This window comes from Equus quagga, unplaced genomic scaffold (genome assembly GCF_021613505.1).
Source record: "Equus quagga isolate Etosha38 unplaced genomic scaffold, UCLA_HA_Equagga_1.0 197773_RagTag, whole genome shotgun sequence".
NCBI classification, from domain to species: Eukaryota; Metazoa; Chordata; class Mammalia; order Perissodactyla; family Equidae; genus Equus; species Equus quagga.
The window spans coordinates 1-15,008 of record NW_025798149.1 but is presented as its reverse complement, the minus strand read 5'-3'; the positions used below and the strand labels follow the sequence as shown (position 1 = coordinate 15,008).

The 15,008-nt window shown below is 42.0% G+C and overlaps 1 protein-coding gene across 1 annotated transcript; it reads left to right on the top strand.

The window, feature by feature from the left end:
• Positions 1 to 8,351: 8,351 nt before the first annotated feature.
• On the top strand, positions 8,352 to 14,967 carry LOC124233342 (Fc receptor-like protein 5; the record flags this gene model as incomplete). Its single annotated transcript, XM_046650487.1, has 5 exons — positions 8,352 to 8,606; positions 9,562 to 9,771; positions 10,116 to 10,400; positions 11,964 to 12,248; positions 14,837 to 14,967. Coding segments are annotated over 5 exons (1,166 nt in total), but the record flags the coding sequence as incomplete, so codon positions are not given.
• Between the last annotated feature and the right edge of the window lie 41 nt (positions 14,968 to 15,008).

Below are 15,008 nucleotides of genomic sequence, written 5' to 3'. Positions count from 1 at the left end.
AGCTATTCTGTGTCTTTTGATTGAAGAATTCAATCTATTTACATATAGAGTGGTTATTAATATATAAGGGCTTAATACTGCCATTTTACCTCTTATTTTCTAATTGTTCTATATTTCTTTTGTTTCTCTTCCACTGTATTTCATTATGTTGGGTTTCTGTGGAGGTTTTCTCGGTTTTCTCTTTGCTTAGGAATTGTGGTTTTGCTCTGATTTTTTTGTCTAGTGGTTACTGTGAGGTTTTTATAAAAGCTCTCATAAATGAGATAGTCTGTTTTCAGATAGCATCTTATCTCCATTAACCTAAGCAGGTTTCATTCCTTCCCTCTTCTCCTTCTGAGTTACTGTTGTCACAGATTCTTCTGTTTTGTGTTGTGAGTTTGTGACTATGTTGAAGTGTTGTATAGTTATTTTTGATACTTTCCTTCCCTTTATCTTTTAAGTTATAATTAAGTGTTTGCTACCCTGTTCTAAAAGAGAGCTGCCATTTTCTGATTTTGTCTGTCTCTTTATCTCCTTGCTCAAAGCGCTGTAGACCTTTGCCTTTTTGTTTCAGATATGAGAGCATCCTTAGTCAATCCGGTAGGGGAGGTCTAGAGGTGATGAACCCTCTCAGTTTTTGTTTATCTGGGAAAGATTTTATTGCTTGATCATATCTGAAGGATAGTTTTGCTGGATAGAGTATTCTTGGCTGAAAGTTTTTATCTTTCAGTATTTTGAATATTCATTCCATTCTCTCCTAGCCTGTAAGGTTTCTGCTGAGAAATCTTCTAAAGCCTGATAGGGGTTCCTTTGTAGGTCACTTTCTTCTTCCTTGCTGCCCTTAATATTTTTTCTTTGTCGTTGACTTTTTCCAGTCTTACTATTATATGCCTTGGAGAAGATCTTTCTACAGTGATGTAATTAGGAGTTTTATTGGCTCAGGTATTTGTAAGACTGATTCCTTCCCCAGGATTGGGAAATTCTCAGCTATTATTTCTTTGAACAAGCTCTTTGCTCCATTATCCCTTTATTCTCCTTTTGGGATACCTGTGATCCTTATGTTATTTTTCCTAATTGAGTCAGATATTGCTCAAAGAATTTCTTCATTTTGTTTTAAATCTTTGTTCCCTCTCCTGCTCCACTTGACTCATTTCTAGGTTTCTATCCTCGAGCTCACTAATTCTCTCCTTTATATAGTCTCATCTGTTTTTAATGCTTTCTACATTATTTTTCATTTCACTTATTGTGTTTTTCATCTCCAGAAGTTCTGTTTTTTTTTTTTAGAGTTTCAATTTCCTTGATGAAGTACTCCTTCTGTTCACTAATTTTATTCCTGCCCTCATTGAACTATCTCTCTGAGTTTTCTTGTAACTCATTTTCTTTATGACAGCTATCATGAACTCTCTGTCAGTCAGATTGTAATCTGTGACTTTTAAGTTTGGTTTCTGCAGAGCAGTCCTTCTCCTTCTCTTCTGCCATGTTACTGTAGCTCTTCAAGGTGTTTGATGAATTGGTCTTCTGCTGACACTTTTATGATACTAATCACCTTTCTTATTTAGGTATGGCTTTGGTTACTTTGTTTCTGTGCTGCTTTGGGTTATATTTGAGAGCCTGCACATTCCTCTCTCCACTGCTTCTGCCAGGGGCATCATCAGTGCCCTCCTTGTGCAGCTCATGCCTCTGTGGCTGCTGATGCCTTTCCTTTAGTCTCAAGTGTCACTACCAGGGTCACCAGGCTGCAAGCATTTCTAATATTTCTGTGGTCAACTTGGTCTTGTGTTCCTCAAGTGGTTCTCCACAGGCTCTTCTTGGGTTCAGATGCTGCTGCCCTGTGCACCACCTGTGCTGCTGTTCTTGGCATGTCTGTGGTTTCTGGTTGCACTGCAACCATGGGTGCTGGATTCATAGGTGTTGCTGTCACTGCTTGGGCCAAGGGACTTGGAGAACTGTGCACAGCCCCCACTGTTGGTGGAGCTGATGTTTGTGATGCCACGACTGGGGGCTGGATCACCAGTTCTGCTGTGGTTACTGAAGCATCTGGTCATAGGTTCCACCTGCTACCACTAGGGGGGAGGAGGGGCTAAGCAGGTTGAAGTTTTTGTGGTTGCTCACTGTGCAGCTTCTGATCTCTAGTGGTAGCTGGTGTGTTTTTAAAACTCAGGTTAGAGTATCCCACCCCAGCTGGGAAATCAAGCTTTGAATACTATCTCCACTGTTGGAAAGACCTGGCCAATGCTGTAGAAGGGGTAAGGGGCATGCACACTGGATCTGCTGGTAGACAGGCAGGGAGCACTCTGATCCACACTCTCTGCCCTTGCCAGACTGTTCAAGCAAGCCACGCTTGTGTCCTTGCAAATTTCTGGACCAGTTTGGGGATCTGTGCCTTTAATCATCGCTGCTAAGGCAGGCAGGAGGGGGATTCTCCCCTAGTTCCATTTCATTCCAAGGGTCCAGTCCACCCACCTTCAGCTGTATAGATGCCTGGATTTCTTATGCATTCTGTTGTGCTGTGTAGGGAATCCTCTGTTTGTCAATGGATGTTGAACTCATTGTTGGATATGAGAATATGTCCAATTGGATGTGACTTAGAGGGGAGAAGCAAAGGGAACAACTCACTCTGCCATGATGCTGATGTCACTCTCTACTATAGTTTTTTTTCTTTGTGATTACCATAATTACTGAGAAATCTTATAGTTAAGGGGTCAATTTAAACTAAGAAGTATACTTTAATCGCATTTAAAAACTCTCCTCTTTCTTCTCTTCCCTCCACATTTTGTTTTGATGTCACAATTTATATATTTTTATACTGTTTGTACATTAACAAATAATTGTAGTTATAGTTGTTTTTAATACTTTTATCTTTTTTAACTTTTCTGCTTGAGTTAAACATGATTTATGTACCACCATTATAGTGTACTATGGTCTGAACATTTGTGTCCCCCAAAATTCACATGTTAAAATCCTAACCCTTAAGGTGATACTATCAGGAGATGGGGCCTTTGAGAGGTGATTAGGTCATGAGGGCAGAATCCTCATGAATGAGATTAGTGCCCTTATACATGAGGTCAGAGAGAGCTCTCTCACACACTCTGCCATGTGGGGTTACAGTGAGAAGATGACTGTCTACAATCAACTGGATCCTCACCAGATACGAATATACTAGTACCTTGCTCTTGGACTTTACAGCCTCCAGAACTGTGAGAAATAAATACCTGTTGTTTATAAGCTACCCAGTCTATAACACTTTTGTCATAGCAGCCTGAATGGACTAAGAAACAGGATTAGAGAGTTTTGAATTTGACTACACAGTTACCTTTACCAGTGAGTTTTATACTTTTATGTGTTTTCATGTGCTAATCAGTGTCTGTTCATTTCAACTTGAAGAGTTCCTTTTAGTTTTTTTGTAAGGCAGTTCTCATGGTAACTCCCCCAGCTTTTTTTGTCCTGTCTTTATCTCTCCTTCATTTTTGAAGGACAGATTTTCCAGGTGTAGTATTTGGGGTTGGAAGTTTTTTTCTTTCACTGTTTTGAATATATCATCCCACCCTTTCCTGGCCTGTAATATTTCTACTGAGAAATCCACTCTAAGTTTTACTGGGGCTCCCTGGTACGTGAAGAGTAACTTTTCTCTTGTTGATTTCAAAATTCTCTCTTTGTGTTTGACTTTTAAGAATTTGATTACAATATGTCTTGGTTTAGATCTTTTGATGTTCAACTTATTTGGGGTACTTTGAGAATCATGAACCTGGGTGTTCATTTTCCTCCTCAGATTGGATAAGTTTTCTGTCATTGTTTCTTTAAATAATCTTTATGCCCTTGTCGTTTGCTCTTTCTGGGACTCCAGTAGTGTGTATACTGGTTATTTTAATGGTACCCATAAGTCACATAGGCTTTCTTACACTTTTTCATTCCTTTTTCTTTTTGTTCCTTTAACTGGATAATTTCAAATGACTTGTCTTCGAGTTTGTTGATTCATTCTCTTGCATGATTGATTATGCTATTGAAGGTCACCATTAAACTTTTTGGTTCAGTTATTGTATTCTTTAGTTCCAAGATTTCTGTTTAGTTCTTTTTTATGTTTTCTATTTCTTTTTTAAAATTTCCATGTGGTGTATGTATTGTTTATCTGATTTTATTTAGTTGTCTGGGTTCTCTAGTAGTTCATTGAGCTACTTTAAAACAATTATTTTGAATTCTTTGTTGGGTAGTTCATGGATCTCCATTTCTTTAGGGTCAGTTACTGACACTTTATTAGTTTCCTTTGGTGTTCTCATGTTTGCCTGACTCTTCATGATTTGTGCAGCCTTGCATTGGTGTTTGTGTATTTAGAAGAGCAGGCACCTCTTCCAGTCTTTGCAGACTGTTTTTGGCAGATAAATCCCATCCTCTGCTGCTTCCTTTGACTTACAGGGCTGCCTCCAGGATTGTGATGGAGCAGGGCTGGAGCTGGGCCTTGCAGCTGTTGCTGGGTCTGCACTTGGGTCTTTAGTTAGCAACTGTGTTACTGGGGATGTGGATGGGTGTGATGTCTGCTGGGTCTTTGAGTACAGCTCTGTTGGGTCACTTGGTTGGTCCCTGGGCAGCAAGAACTACCTTTGGACCACAGTGGAGTGGGAGTGGAGCAAGGTCACAGGATTGCTTCAGCAACAGCAGTCAGGTCTGAGGTCGGTGGGCATGTTACCAGGGCATAGATAGGCATGGCTCCTCCTTGGTCCCATAGCAGAAGTGACTGGTGGCAGAAACACAGACAAGTAGCGCTAGAGTTGAATCCACAGGAGGATGGGGCAGCTTTCAGTTTGCAGATGGGGTTATAGTCAGTGAGGCTGCCACCAGGGCATGTGCCTGCCTTCTTAAAGTGGCTGTCCTTGGTCTTGGGCTCCACTGGGGTTTCACAACCCCCTTACTTGGATCTGAAATCTTCCCACTTTTGTCTGAAGATGGCTGCCAAATATTGGTTTCTTTTGGGGGGGAATGCAGGGTGTAGACCTCTTATTCCACCATCTTGCTTCCAGCACATGATATTCTAATTGTACCTGTGAGTGTGTATAAGCCTCTATCAATTCATACACATAAATTGGTTGGTTTTCACCAAAGTGGAGAATATTAGAATAAAAAATATTTATTCATTTACTCAAAAAAATTTTAGTAACATTTATGCACAGCACTTCACTAGGTTCTGAGCATAATGGGAAGACATGGGAGGCAGTATTTCTGTGCTCAGGCAGCTTCTTATACAGAAGGGCCCCCAAAAAGACCAATGTACAAGAAGCAGCTATGTAACAAGATCCCAGTTAAATAATTGTCCAGGCAAAGTTACCAGTGATGGTGCAAGCAGCTAATAAAGTATATGCAGGTAGCTGGTAATGACTTTATGAAACAGAGGGGGACTAGGAGCTGGAGGGGGTGGGGATGGAATGGAGCACAATGTAATAAAAAAGGACCCCACAGTTGGAAGCTGCATGAAATACTTCAGAAATAGGAAGTACATTCCAGTGTGACACCAATACAGAAAGGCATAACAGGGTAATGGCCAGGAGCATGCGCTTTGGGCTCAAACAGGATGGGTTTAAATTAATGGGCTCAAAACTCCATTCTGTCACCTACTGTCTACTTAAACTATTTTTGGTGTGTAAAATGGGGATAATCAATCATAAAACTTATCTCATGGGGATATTGACAAGATTACATGAAATAATATATGTGAATGTCTACCACATAGAATGCATTCAGAAAAATATTAACTACATTTAAAACAATACAAAATCCATTGTGACCAAGATATCTAGGTAATGGCAAAGAATCCATTGATCTCTATAAAACACTTAGGTTTAGATGACTCCTCTATCAGCCCCATGTGGACCAGAACAATGTCTCTCTCACACACACACACTGCTGGATTTCCATTGTCTTGTCCAGTTCCTAGCATATGGTTGGCATTCCAAAAATTTTTGTTGAATAAATTAACCAAATCTAGCCCTCATCTGAAATGTCTAATCAACTTATAAATTTGCCAATTTTGCCTCCTTTCTCTCGCCATTACCCAATTCTGAAACCTGTACCCACCTATCTCTACTTATTGACCTAGTTCTCTAATTAAATGATTACACAATGAATAAATATTCAATAAATATTTATGGAATGTCTCCTATTTGCCAGGCACTATTATAGCTCCTAGGGAATACATGGTGAACCTGATCTCACAGAATTTCTACTCTAGAGAGGGGAAAGTAAACAAACAAAGTAAAGAAGTAAGTAAGATAATTTCAGATAAACACTCCGAAGAAAATGAAACACAGTCATCTCTTGCTCTGCCTCCTAACTAGTTTCTCTGCTTCACATCTGGTGTCACTGAAGTCTACCCACTGCCAGAGTGATACATCTAAATTACAAATTCTGACCTTGTCACTCTCCTACTTGAAGCCCTTCCATGGATCTCCATTGCTTTTATAATAAAATCTGAGCTACTTACCATCCATGACTTGGGCCCTGCATACCTCTCTCATCTGATCTCTCCCACTACTCCCTACTTCCCAGAACCCCCGACTCATGAACACAAATGCTATTTCTTCACTTTTGTGCCCTTTCTCCTTTGATTACCCTCCCTATAATCTTTTGCCACACACAAACATCTTTGCCTGGCTGACTCCTATGTTCTCATTCAGTTTTCTCAAGCATCACTTCCTTCAGGTACCTTTAATGATCAACTTATCCTGTTTACCACACACACACACACACACACACACCCTATACACTGGGATGGGCGGCCCTTCTGTGTGTTTCTAGTATTTCACTTACACCTTGTATGATAATTATATTACTTTGCTTCATATTTCTGTTTCTCCTACCAATCAAATTCTTGGTAGCAGATACCATTTTTCATTCATCTTACAGGTCCAAGCACAATGCCTAATATGTATAGACAATTAATAAATGACCATTAAATTTTTAAAAATGAGTTTTTAATGGAAGAAATAATAAATGGACAGAAAAAAATAGGCATTGCCTTTGAAAAGCCAACGAATTCTTGTTCTATGCTTACCTCTGGTTGGTTATTTATTTATTTATTTATTTATTTATTTATTTATTTATTTGTGTTTTGCAGCTCCTATCAGTGGACAATTTGGTGAGTTCTCCTTTCTTTTGCTCTTCAGTGTCTCTGGATAAAAATGTCTCCCTAATAAATATGAAACATTTATAATGGCTGTCTGAGGATCCCTAATGTCTCCTGTTCTTTTTGTGAAGACCAGTAGAGATGTGACAATGTCACCTGGTCTATTGACATTACCCAGGATAGCTTCATGATCACCCTCTGAACCTCCCTGGAAGAAGTGGTATATGCATAAGCAGCTCCTGGTGTTTGCCATGCCCCACACTTAGTCCTATTGCAAATGGACTCCAGTTAACAAGACAAGATATCTTCCACTCCACTGCAAATGTGCAGGGCTTGGGATAAGATTTTCCTGAGCCAGCAAGCCAGAAAAGCTCCTCTGAAAACATCACATTGTGGAGATATGGCAGCAATATTGCATCCTATACAGTTTCAGGAGTAAAATCCTCCAGGAAATGTGTGGAGAGCCTGAGAACATCCAACAACTGAGCCCTTAAAAGGAAGAAATGCATAAAAATTGGAGATTACGAGAGAAGACGAATTGTCTGTTTCACATACTTTCTTAGTTCTGACTCTCATTGCCATTCTTCTCGGTCAGAGAATGTCTTGGATACTTGAGGACCTATGAATAGCAAGAACACTCTTAAATCTCGCTCTTTGTCCAAAATCAGCTGCAGCAGAATTTCATCCTTGTCTAGGTCATGTCTGGACTCCAGTGAATGACTTGTTCATCCTTTGCTCTGCCACAATTAGCTATGATGGGATTTTTCTGATCATTTGCATCATCATGGATAAAATGAAGGTGTTAGACAAGTTCATCTCTCAAGCTTTTCTCAGTGCCAAAATCTTAAGATAACATAGTTCATCCTTTTAGAGAAAGTGCAAAATTGTGATTTTAATAACTCTTTGGGAAGTTGTTATGGTTTTATGAACAGGATGAAGTGGCAGGGGCAAGGGGTGACTTTTCTAGGATCCGTTACATAACAGGATAAGTAGCTATTTTTTCCCATTGACGGTTGGCAGTGAATCTTGCTGCTATTGCCCTCTTAAAGTCATTTTGCTTATTGCCATCCCCTGAGCAATCACTGTCCCCTGGGAAGGTGACTGCTCTGGCTGACACGCAGACTTGAGTGATCAATAACCTTCCCAGGGGGTTTTCTTTGGGATTTTCTAAAGTCATATCCTCCAGTCTGTCCCCCACAAACCACAGTAATGGGGACTGCAAGCAACTCCAGCTCAGATTCTTTTTTTCTTTCCTCCTCAGCAACTGGACCTAAATCTGTGATTTCCCTCCATCCTCCATGGACCGTTGCCTCCCAAGGAGAGAAGGTGAAACTGATCTGCAATGGACCTCACTTCAGCCAACCAGGGAAAGCAACATGGTACCGTTGGTACCATAGGGGAAAAATATCAAGTGAAACCCTAACTAACACCCATGAGGTTCATGATTCTGGGGAGTACAGTTGCCAGACCTCAGGCTCGCTCCTAAGTAACCCTGTGAGCTTGCTCTTTTCTGCAGGTGAGAAAAAAGTGAAAGAATTAAAAACTTTTGAAATCATATAGTTACCTAAAACTTACCCAATATTTACTGAATCAGAATCTATAGGAATAGGACTGAGGAATTTTTATTTTGTACAAGCCTCTCTAGTAAAAGGAAATTTGAGAACAATTTATTTGAATGGTTCCTGGATCTATGTATGGTTTTAAGAATAGATCATTTACATGAAATAATAAGCAGCATGAGGATTATTCATATTTAGAGATGATAGATAGATAGAAGGGTACAGGGATAGAGAGTTGGAGAAAAGAAGAACCATTTCCTTTCTTGTCCAAAAGCCGCCTGTTTTGAACTTGAAGCAGTATCTTTCTAGTTATAATGCTCCTTAATTTAGTGAACAAGGAAACAGTATAGTAGCAATGAATAAATAAAATGCTTATCCTCTTTTACCTGACAATTCCCCTCTTAAGAATTTACCTACTGAAACAATCATGGATATACACCTACGAAACGAGACCTTAAATGGTCAAGAAAAGAAAACTCATTAAATAAATTACATTGCTGCCATTGAAGGAAACTTTGTGACCATTGAAAACTGGGTTCAGTAGTGATATTGATGACAGAAAAGTGTTCAGGGCATAGTAAGGGAAAAGCAAGTTATCAAAGAGGTGAATATTATTCCAATTTCATAAAAAAAAATACACACACTCTCACATACATGCACATGGAAAAGAGAACTGGAAAAGCATATGCCAAAATCTGGGTGGTGAGATGATAGGAGATTTTTATTTGCATTTCTGCTTTCCTAATTTTTTCAAGACATATGTGTTCAATGTAAAATCAGAAAGCAGAAATGACAATTATTTTAAGAATGCTTTTCCCAGCCCTCTTTCCTATAAAATCTACTTGGAACAATAACAAAAAGAAGGGAGAAACAATGAGGTGAAAGAAATAACGGGTGTTGTGTTTCCTACAGCTACCCTCATCCTGCAGGCTCCACTTTATGTGTTTGAAGGAGACTCCGTGGTTCTGAGATGCCGAGCAAAGGCAGGAGTAGCACTGACTAATGTGACCCTATACAAGAATGATAGATTGCTGGCATTCCTTAGTAACACCTCCGACTTTCAGATTCATCAAGCAGATCTGAAGGACAATGGAGCATATCACTGTACTGGATTTAAGAAAGGTTGTTGCTCTATTATTTCAAACAGAGTCAATATCCAAGTCCAAGGTAAAGACTTCATTACTTGTGAAATGGGTTAGTCAGAAGCAGGGTCTCTGAGGTTGTAGAAGGGAGAATAGGAAGAAAAGGGTGGACTGGAATACCATTGAACCTCCGGGTGCATTCCTGTAAGGAACAGAGAAAGCGCAACTGTGCTTTGGGCTGAAGGATGCTAGGAATCAAAAGTGGCATCTCTTTCTGTGCCTGCTTTTGTATGCTCTGCATGCCGGTGCTGAGGATGAATTATGTTTTTCTCCAGAGCACTTCCAAGCCTCATTGCTTTGGGGACTGTTGTAATCTTTCTGTAGAGCTGCTTCACCATCCTGTGCTGAGAGCCAACTCCTCCTGGCCCACTGAGGGGGAACCGGTGACCCTCACCTGTGAGATCCAGCTCCCTCCACAGAGGTCAGATGTCCGGCTCCAGTTCTGCTTCTTCAAAGATGGACAGATCCTGGGGCCAGGGTGGAGCAGCTCCCCAGAATTCCAGATCAACACCATATGGAGAGAAGACTCAGGGTCTTACTGGTGCAAGGCACAGACAGTGACATCCCGTGTCTGGAAACAGAGCCGGACATCCCAGATATATGTGCAGAGTGAGTGTCAGTGGGTTCTGAGATTTCCCAGGACTGGGGCTTCCCAGAGCCAGACAGGGTTGCACATCTTCTTGGGCCACTGGTCCATGTGGAAAGTGCTTCTCATACCTATGGGAAAGGGAGCTGTACATCAACTCTTGTGGACATCTTAGAAGAACTTAGAACCAAGAAAGTCTAAGAAAAGGTTATGTTTTTCCTTCAGCCCCATGAGATAGAACTCTTTCTTTGCCCTCTGAAAGCTGTCTTCCTTGACACCATTTTTTTTTCCTGCTAGGCCCATAGGCATAAGCTGTGGGCTATGGCAGAGCCCTCTGGCTAGGCTGGATGGACTGTGCTCAGCCAGATGGACAGATTCCTAGAATGTTAGATGCCTGGAGCAGAACACGCAAGAATAAGACAATCAAAGGACAGAAGTTTTGGGAATAAGTGGTTCCAACTTAACGCCACCAGGGATGGTTTTGTACAAACTTTTGCTTTTCTCTAAGTCTCTGAAGTTGTATAGGTTTCAAGCACTACTGCTACCCAATGGTCAATTGCCTCCCCAGATTAAATTTGATCTGTCTAATAGGAAATCTTTTTGAGCATTAGGAAGGGATACATAGTCTGGGGTGGATGCTTTGCTGAGTGAGAAGGGAGTGAAAGTGGTAGGACACTCTATAAATTCATTCCCAATCCTAGGCAAAAAAAAAAAAAAAAAGGTTCTATAACTGTTTCTTCTAAACTTCCTAGATTTTATAATCTTCTCTTCTCCAATCACAGGTAGCAGGTATTTCTTCCAACACCAGTTTAAAGAATGACAATTCAGAGAAGGTGGAGAGGTTGTTCCCCAAGACTTGCAACACAGTAATTTCTAGCATAAAATCTCCCCCAGCAGAATTAATGGAACCCAAGCCTCTAGCTCTGTTCCCACTGTGTTCAGGTATCTTGATCTTCGTGACCCCAGGAAGACTCAAAAAGACACTGCTCTAGTCCAATATCAGTATGTATCCACCTAGAGAGTGGAGCATTTTCATCACAGATTTTCCCACCTAGGAGGACTGTCCTGGGTCCACCTCCTCTGACCATTTAACTGACAAGCTAGAGGGGTTAAGAAGTGCTTGCTTGAGGGTAAACTTATTGTATACGCCAATGATTGATGTCCATCTAGCCACTGCAGTGACCACAGCTCCAGGACAAGCATCTCTGATGCCAAATCTCCTTGGCCCCTTCACCACCCCCACCACTTCCCCCGAGCAATGCCTGGGTACTGGATGTAATCTCTGGAATAACTGGCCTGTGCTATGCCAGGAGATAGGTGGGACATGAGGGAAAGTGGACAGGGTTGCCTCTTTCATTGAGCAGGATCCTCCACAAGATCATTAGGGAGCAGAGAGTCTCCCAAAGCATGGAGGGAACACAGTCTCTCCACGACTTCCTCCTTCTTCTCAAGGAAAAAGCCCAATTCCACCCCAGGCCAATACTTCACATTGGATCAGCAGATTTAGCCCTTCCGATCTTATGACTCTTTTCTAGCCATGAGTAGCCCACTGCCAAGAGTCTTATATGTCATTTTTATTCATTTAGGAGTTGTTGCCAACGTCCAAATGCACACCCGCCCAGCCTTAGAGTTGGTGTTTGCAGGGCAGGAACTGGTCCTCATCTGCTCAGTAGATGGAGTCCCAGGGCCTGTCAGAATCTTCTGGTACAAAACATCAAACAAGAAGCCTATGAAAGCAAAGATTCAGAATTCCCTGAATGAAGAATTCAAGATCTCCATGGTGAAAAAGAGAGATGCTGGAGAGTATTACTGTGAAGCCAACAACGGTCGCCTCTCCTTTCGCAGCAAGCCAGTGACCATCAACGTGAAAGGTGCGTCTGCTAGATATTATCTGAGGAATGGGTTATAAAACTTAGTGAAGACTACAAGGTAGTTGGGAGGGAATGGATATCGATAGTTAACAATAATTTAATACTCTGAATAGCCCTTTATTTTTACAAATTCCTTCTTAGTGTAAGTGAAATGTCTCCTGGGAATAAAGGCATAGCAAATACAATATTAAAACCAGGTCTCATCTGGCTCTGTGTCTCTCATTAAGCCTCATTGATTTAAGGATGTGCAGGGACCCTCCCTGACCAGCTTGTTGTCTCTTTCAGCCCCAGTAACACATCCTTTCTTCACCATCAGGGCCCCTAGGGTACAGGATGTTGTGAAGAAAGTGGTCGAGTTTCACTGGGAAATCAAGGGAGCCTCTCTCCCATCCTGTATCAGTTTTATCATGAGGCTGAAATCCTGAGGACCCCAGACCTCTATAGAGGAGGAGCGTCCCTCAATCTCCGTGCCCACAGAACATTCTGGGAATGACTCCTGTGCCAAGATGGTGGCCTGGGGATCCAGCCAGCAAGGAGAGGCCACTTTCCATCAAAAATGCATTAACTGACCGCAAGAAGTCACAGCCAGGTTCAGGCTGCATGTTCTCCACAGTCTAGAGACTCCAACTCTGAAATTCGCAGGCTTTGGCTCACATGGGATCAGAGCAAGCTTGTTACCTCCACTTGGCAGTTCTGAGCTCTTCCCTGTGACCACATTCTCAGGAACTCAGGAATTCCTTAGAGTGAATCAACATGAAAACATACAGTCTGACCCAAACTCCACTAACATAGTTATGAGAACTTTTTAGAATCCAAACCCTGTCAGATCAGCAATCTCTAGCCAAAGAGAAATTACAGAGTTCAGCATCACCTGACTTAGATAATACTCAGTCCTTGAGTCTTCTGTCAATCAACAAAAGTCCAGCCACTCCTGGTTTCACTCCTTCTCTTACTGCTACCCAACAAATCTCTACTCTTACCTGCTTTTTGTCTCTTACCCAAGTCATCTGCATTAGTCTGTTCAGGCTGCCATAACAAAATACTGGGTGGCTTAAGCAACAGAAATGTATTTTCTCACAGTTCTGGAGACTAGAAGTCCAAGATCAAAGTACCTGTAGGATTGGTTCTAAGGAGGGCTTTCTTTCTGGCTTGCAGTTGGCTACCTTCTCAGTGTGTCCTCACATGGCTTTTCTTCTACTTGGGCTGAGAGAGAGAGGTCTCTGGTGTCTCTTCCTCTTCTTATAAGGACATCAGTCTTATAGGATTAGGGCCCCACCCTTATAATCACATTTAACCTTAATTATCTCCTTAAAGGCCCTATCTGTAAATACAGTCACAGTGGGGGGTTACTGGGGATAGAGCTTCAACATATGCATTTTGGAGGGAAACAGTTCAGTTCATACCACCATTCTAATGTCCTCATTGGCTCCCAGATCTTGGAACAAGTGTCTATCTCTTGTGGGCCTCATTATTCAACCAGCCCAGATACTGTCACACTCCTTAAAGTGTCTGCAGCATCCCTCTCTTTCTCTCCGGTCTCCAACATCTGTAGAACTCTGTTTCTCTCTTTTGTCCTCTGAATCCCCAGATACTTAAGTACTGAATCAATCTGAGTAGCTCACAAGTCATTTCTATCTACCAGAGTTATGGAAGCATCCATCCACATGTTGTATCAATGAAGTTAATTTTTGACAATAACCAATGTACACAACCATGTATGTTACAGAGACAGGTAGCAACATCATAGTAGCAACATCATAGTTACTCCAAAGATGTAACTGTGGGGGTAGGGAGAACCCCAGACTTCATCACCTTCTGTACCAGTATCTGATGCCATCCTGCCCTCAAAGTTGCAAAGGTAGTTGTGGTGGTGAGAGGAAAACAGCTTCTGTGGAGCCCTGTGCCATACCCTCCACTCATGGCAAACTCCAGGTCCACTTTTAAGGACATAATGTTATTCAGCACTGGACTAAGTGTCAGGAGACAGAGCCAGGTCCTGTGTGGCTCTGGAAACAGCCTACTGAGTGGCGACAGGCAGGTGTCCTAACCTCTTCCTGACTCCATATACTCACCTGTAAATACAGAGGGTCATATTGGATGCAGGGAAACTGTAGGAACAGAGGAGAGGGTCCTGGAAGAGTGTATGAGTTTGTATTTGCCAATGAACATGCAGAGCCCTGAGGCCAACTCCAGTGAAGGGAGAACAGTGACTGACAAGAAAGTCAGAATGGCTTGGCAGGTAGGGAGCAGCTCTTCCACGGTCATACAGCAGAGGGAAGGAACAAGGTAAGGGTGTGGGTCTGATGGCAGTAAGATAAAGGACTTTTTCCCTGAGAGTGGCGTTCCCTCTGGAAAATGGGAGTAAGGTTACCTACAAGGGGAGACAGGAGAGGACAAAGGGGTCCAGAGGTCTGATGGGAAAGGAAAAGACCAGGGTGAGGACAGGAGAGACCTGCTGAGAAAAGCCTGGGGGGCCGCTGGGCCGCCCTGAGGCCAGAGCAGATGAGATGGGGCATTTCACTGGCCACTGGTTGAAATCAACAGTAAGGGGTAAAAGCAACTGTTGACTAATTTTTTCTCTCCCTCAGTTCCCGTGTCTCCTCCTGGCCTCACCCTCAGCCCTCCTGGGGACCGGGCTCCTGAAGGAGATGTGGTGACACTTCAGTGTAAAGCCCAGAGAGGTTCTCTTCCAATCCAGTACCAGTTTTTTCGTGAAGATGTATTTCTCAAGGAGATAGAAGTCACTTCATTGAGAACAAG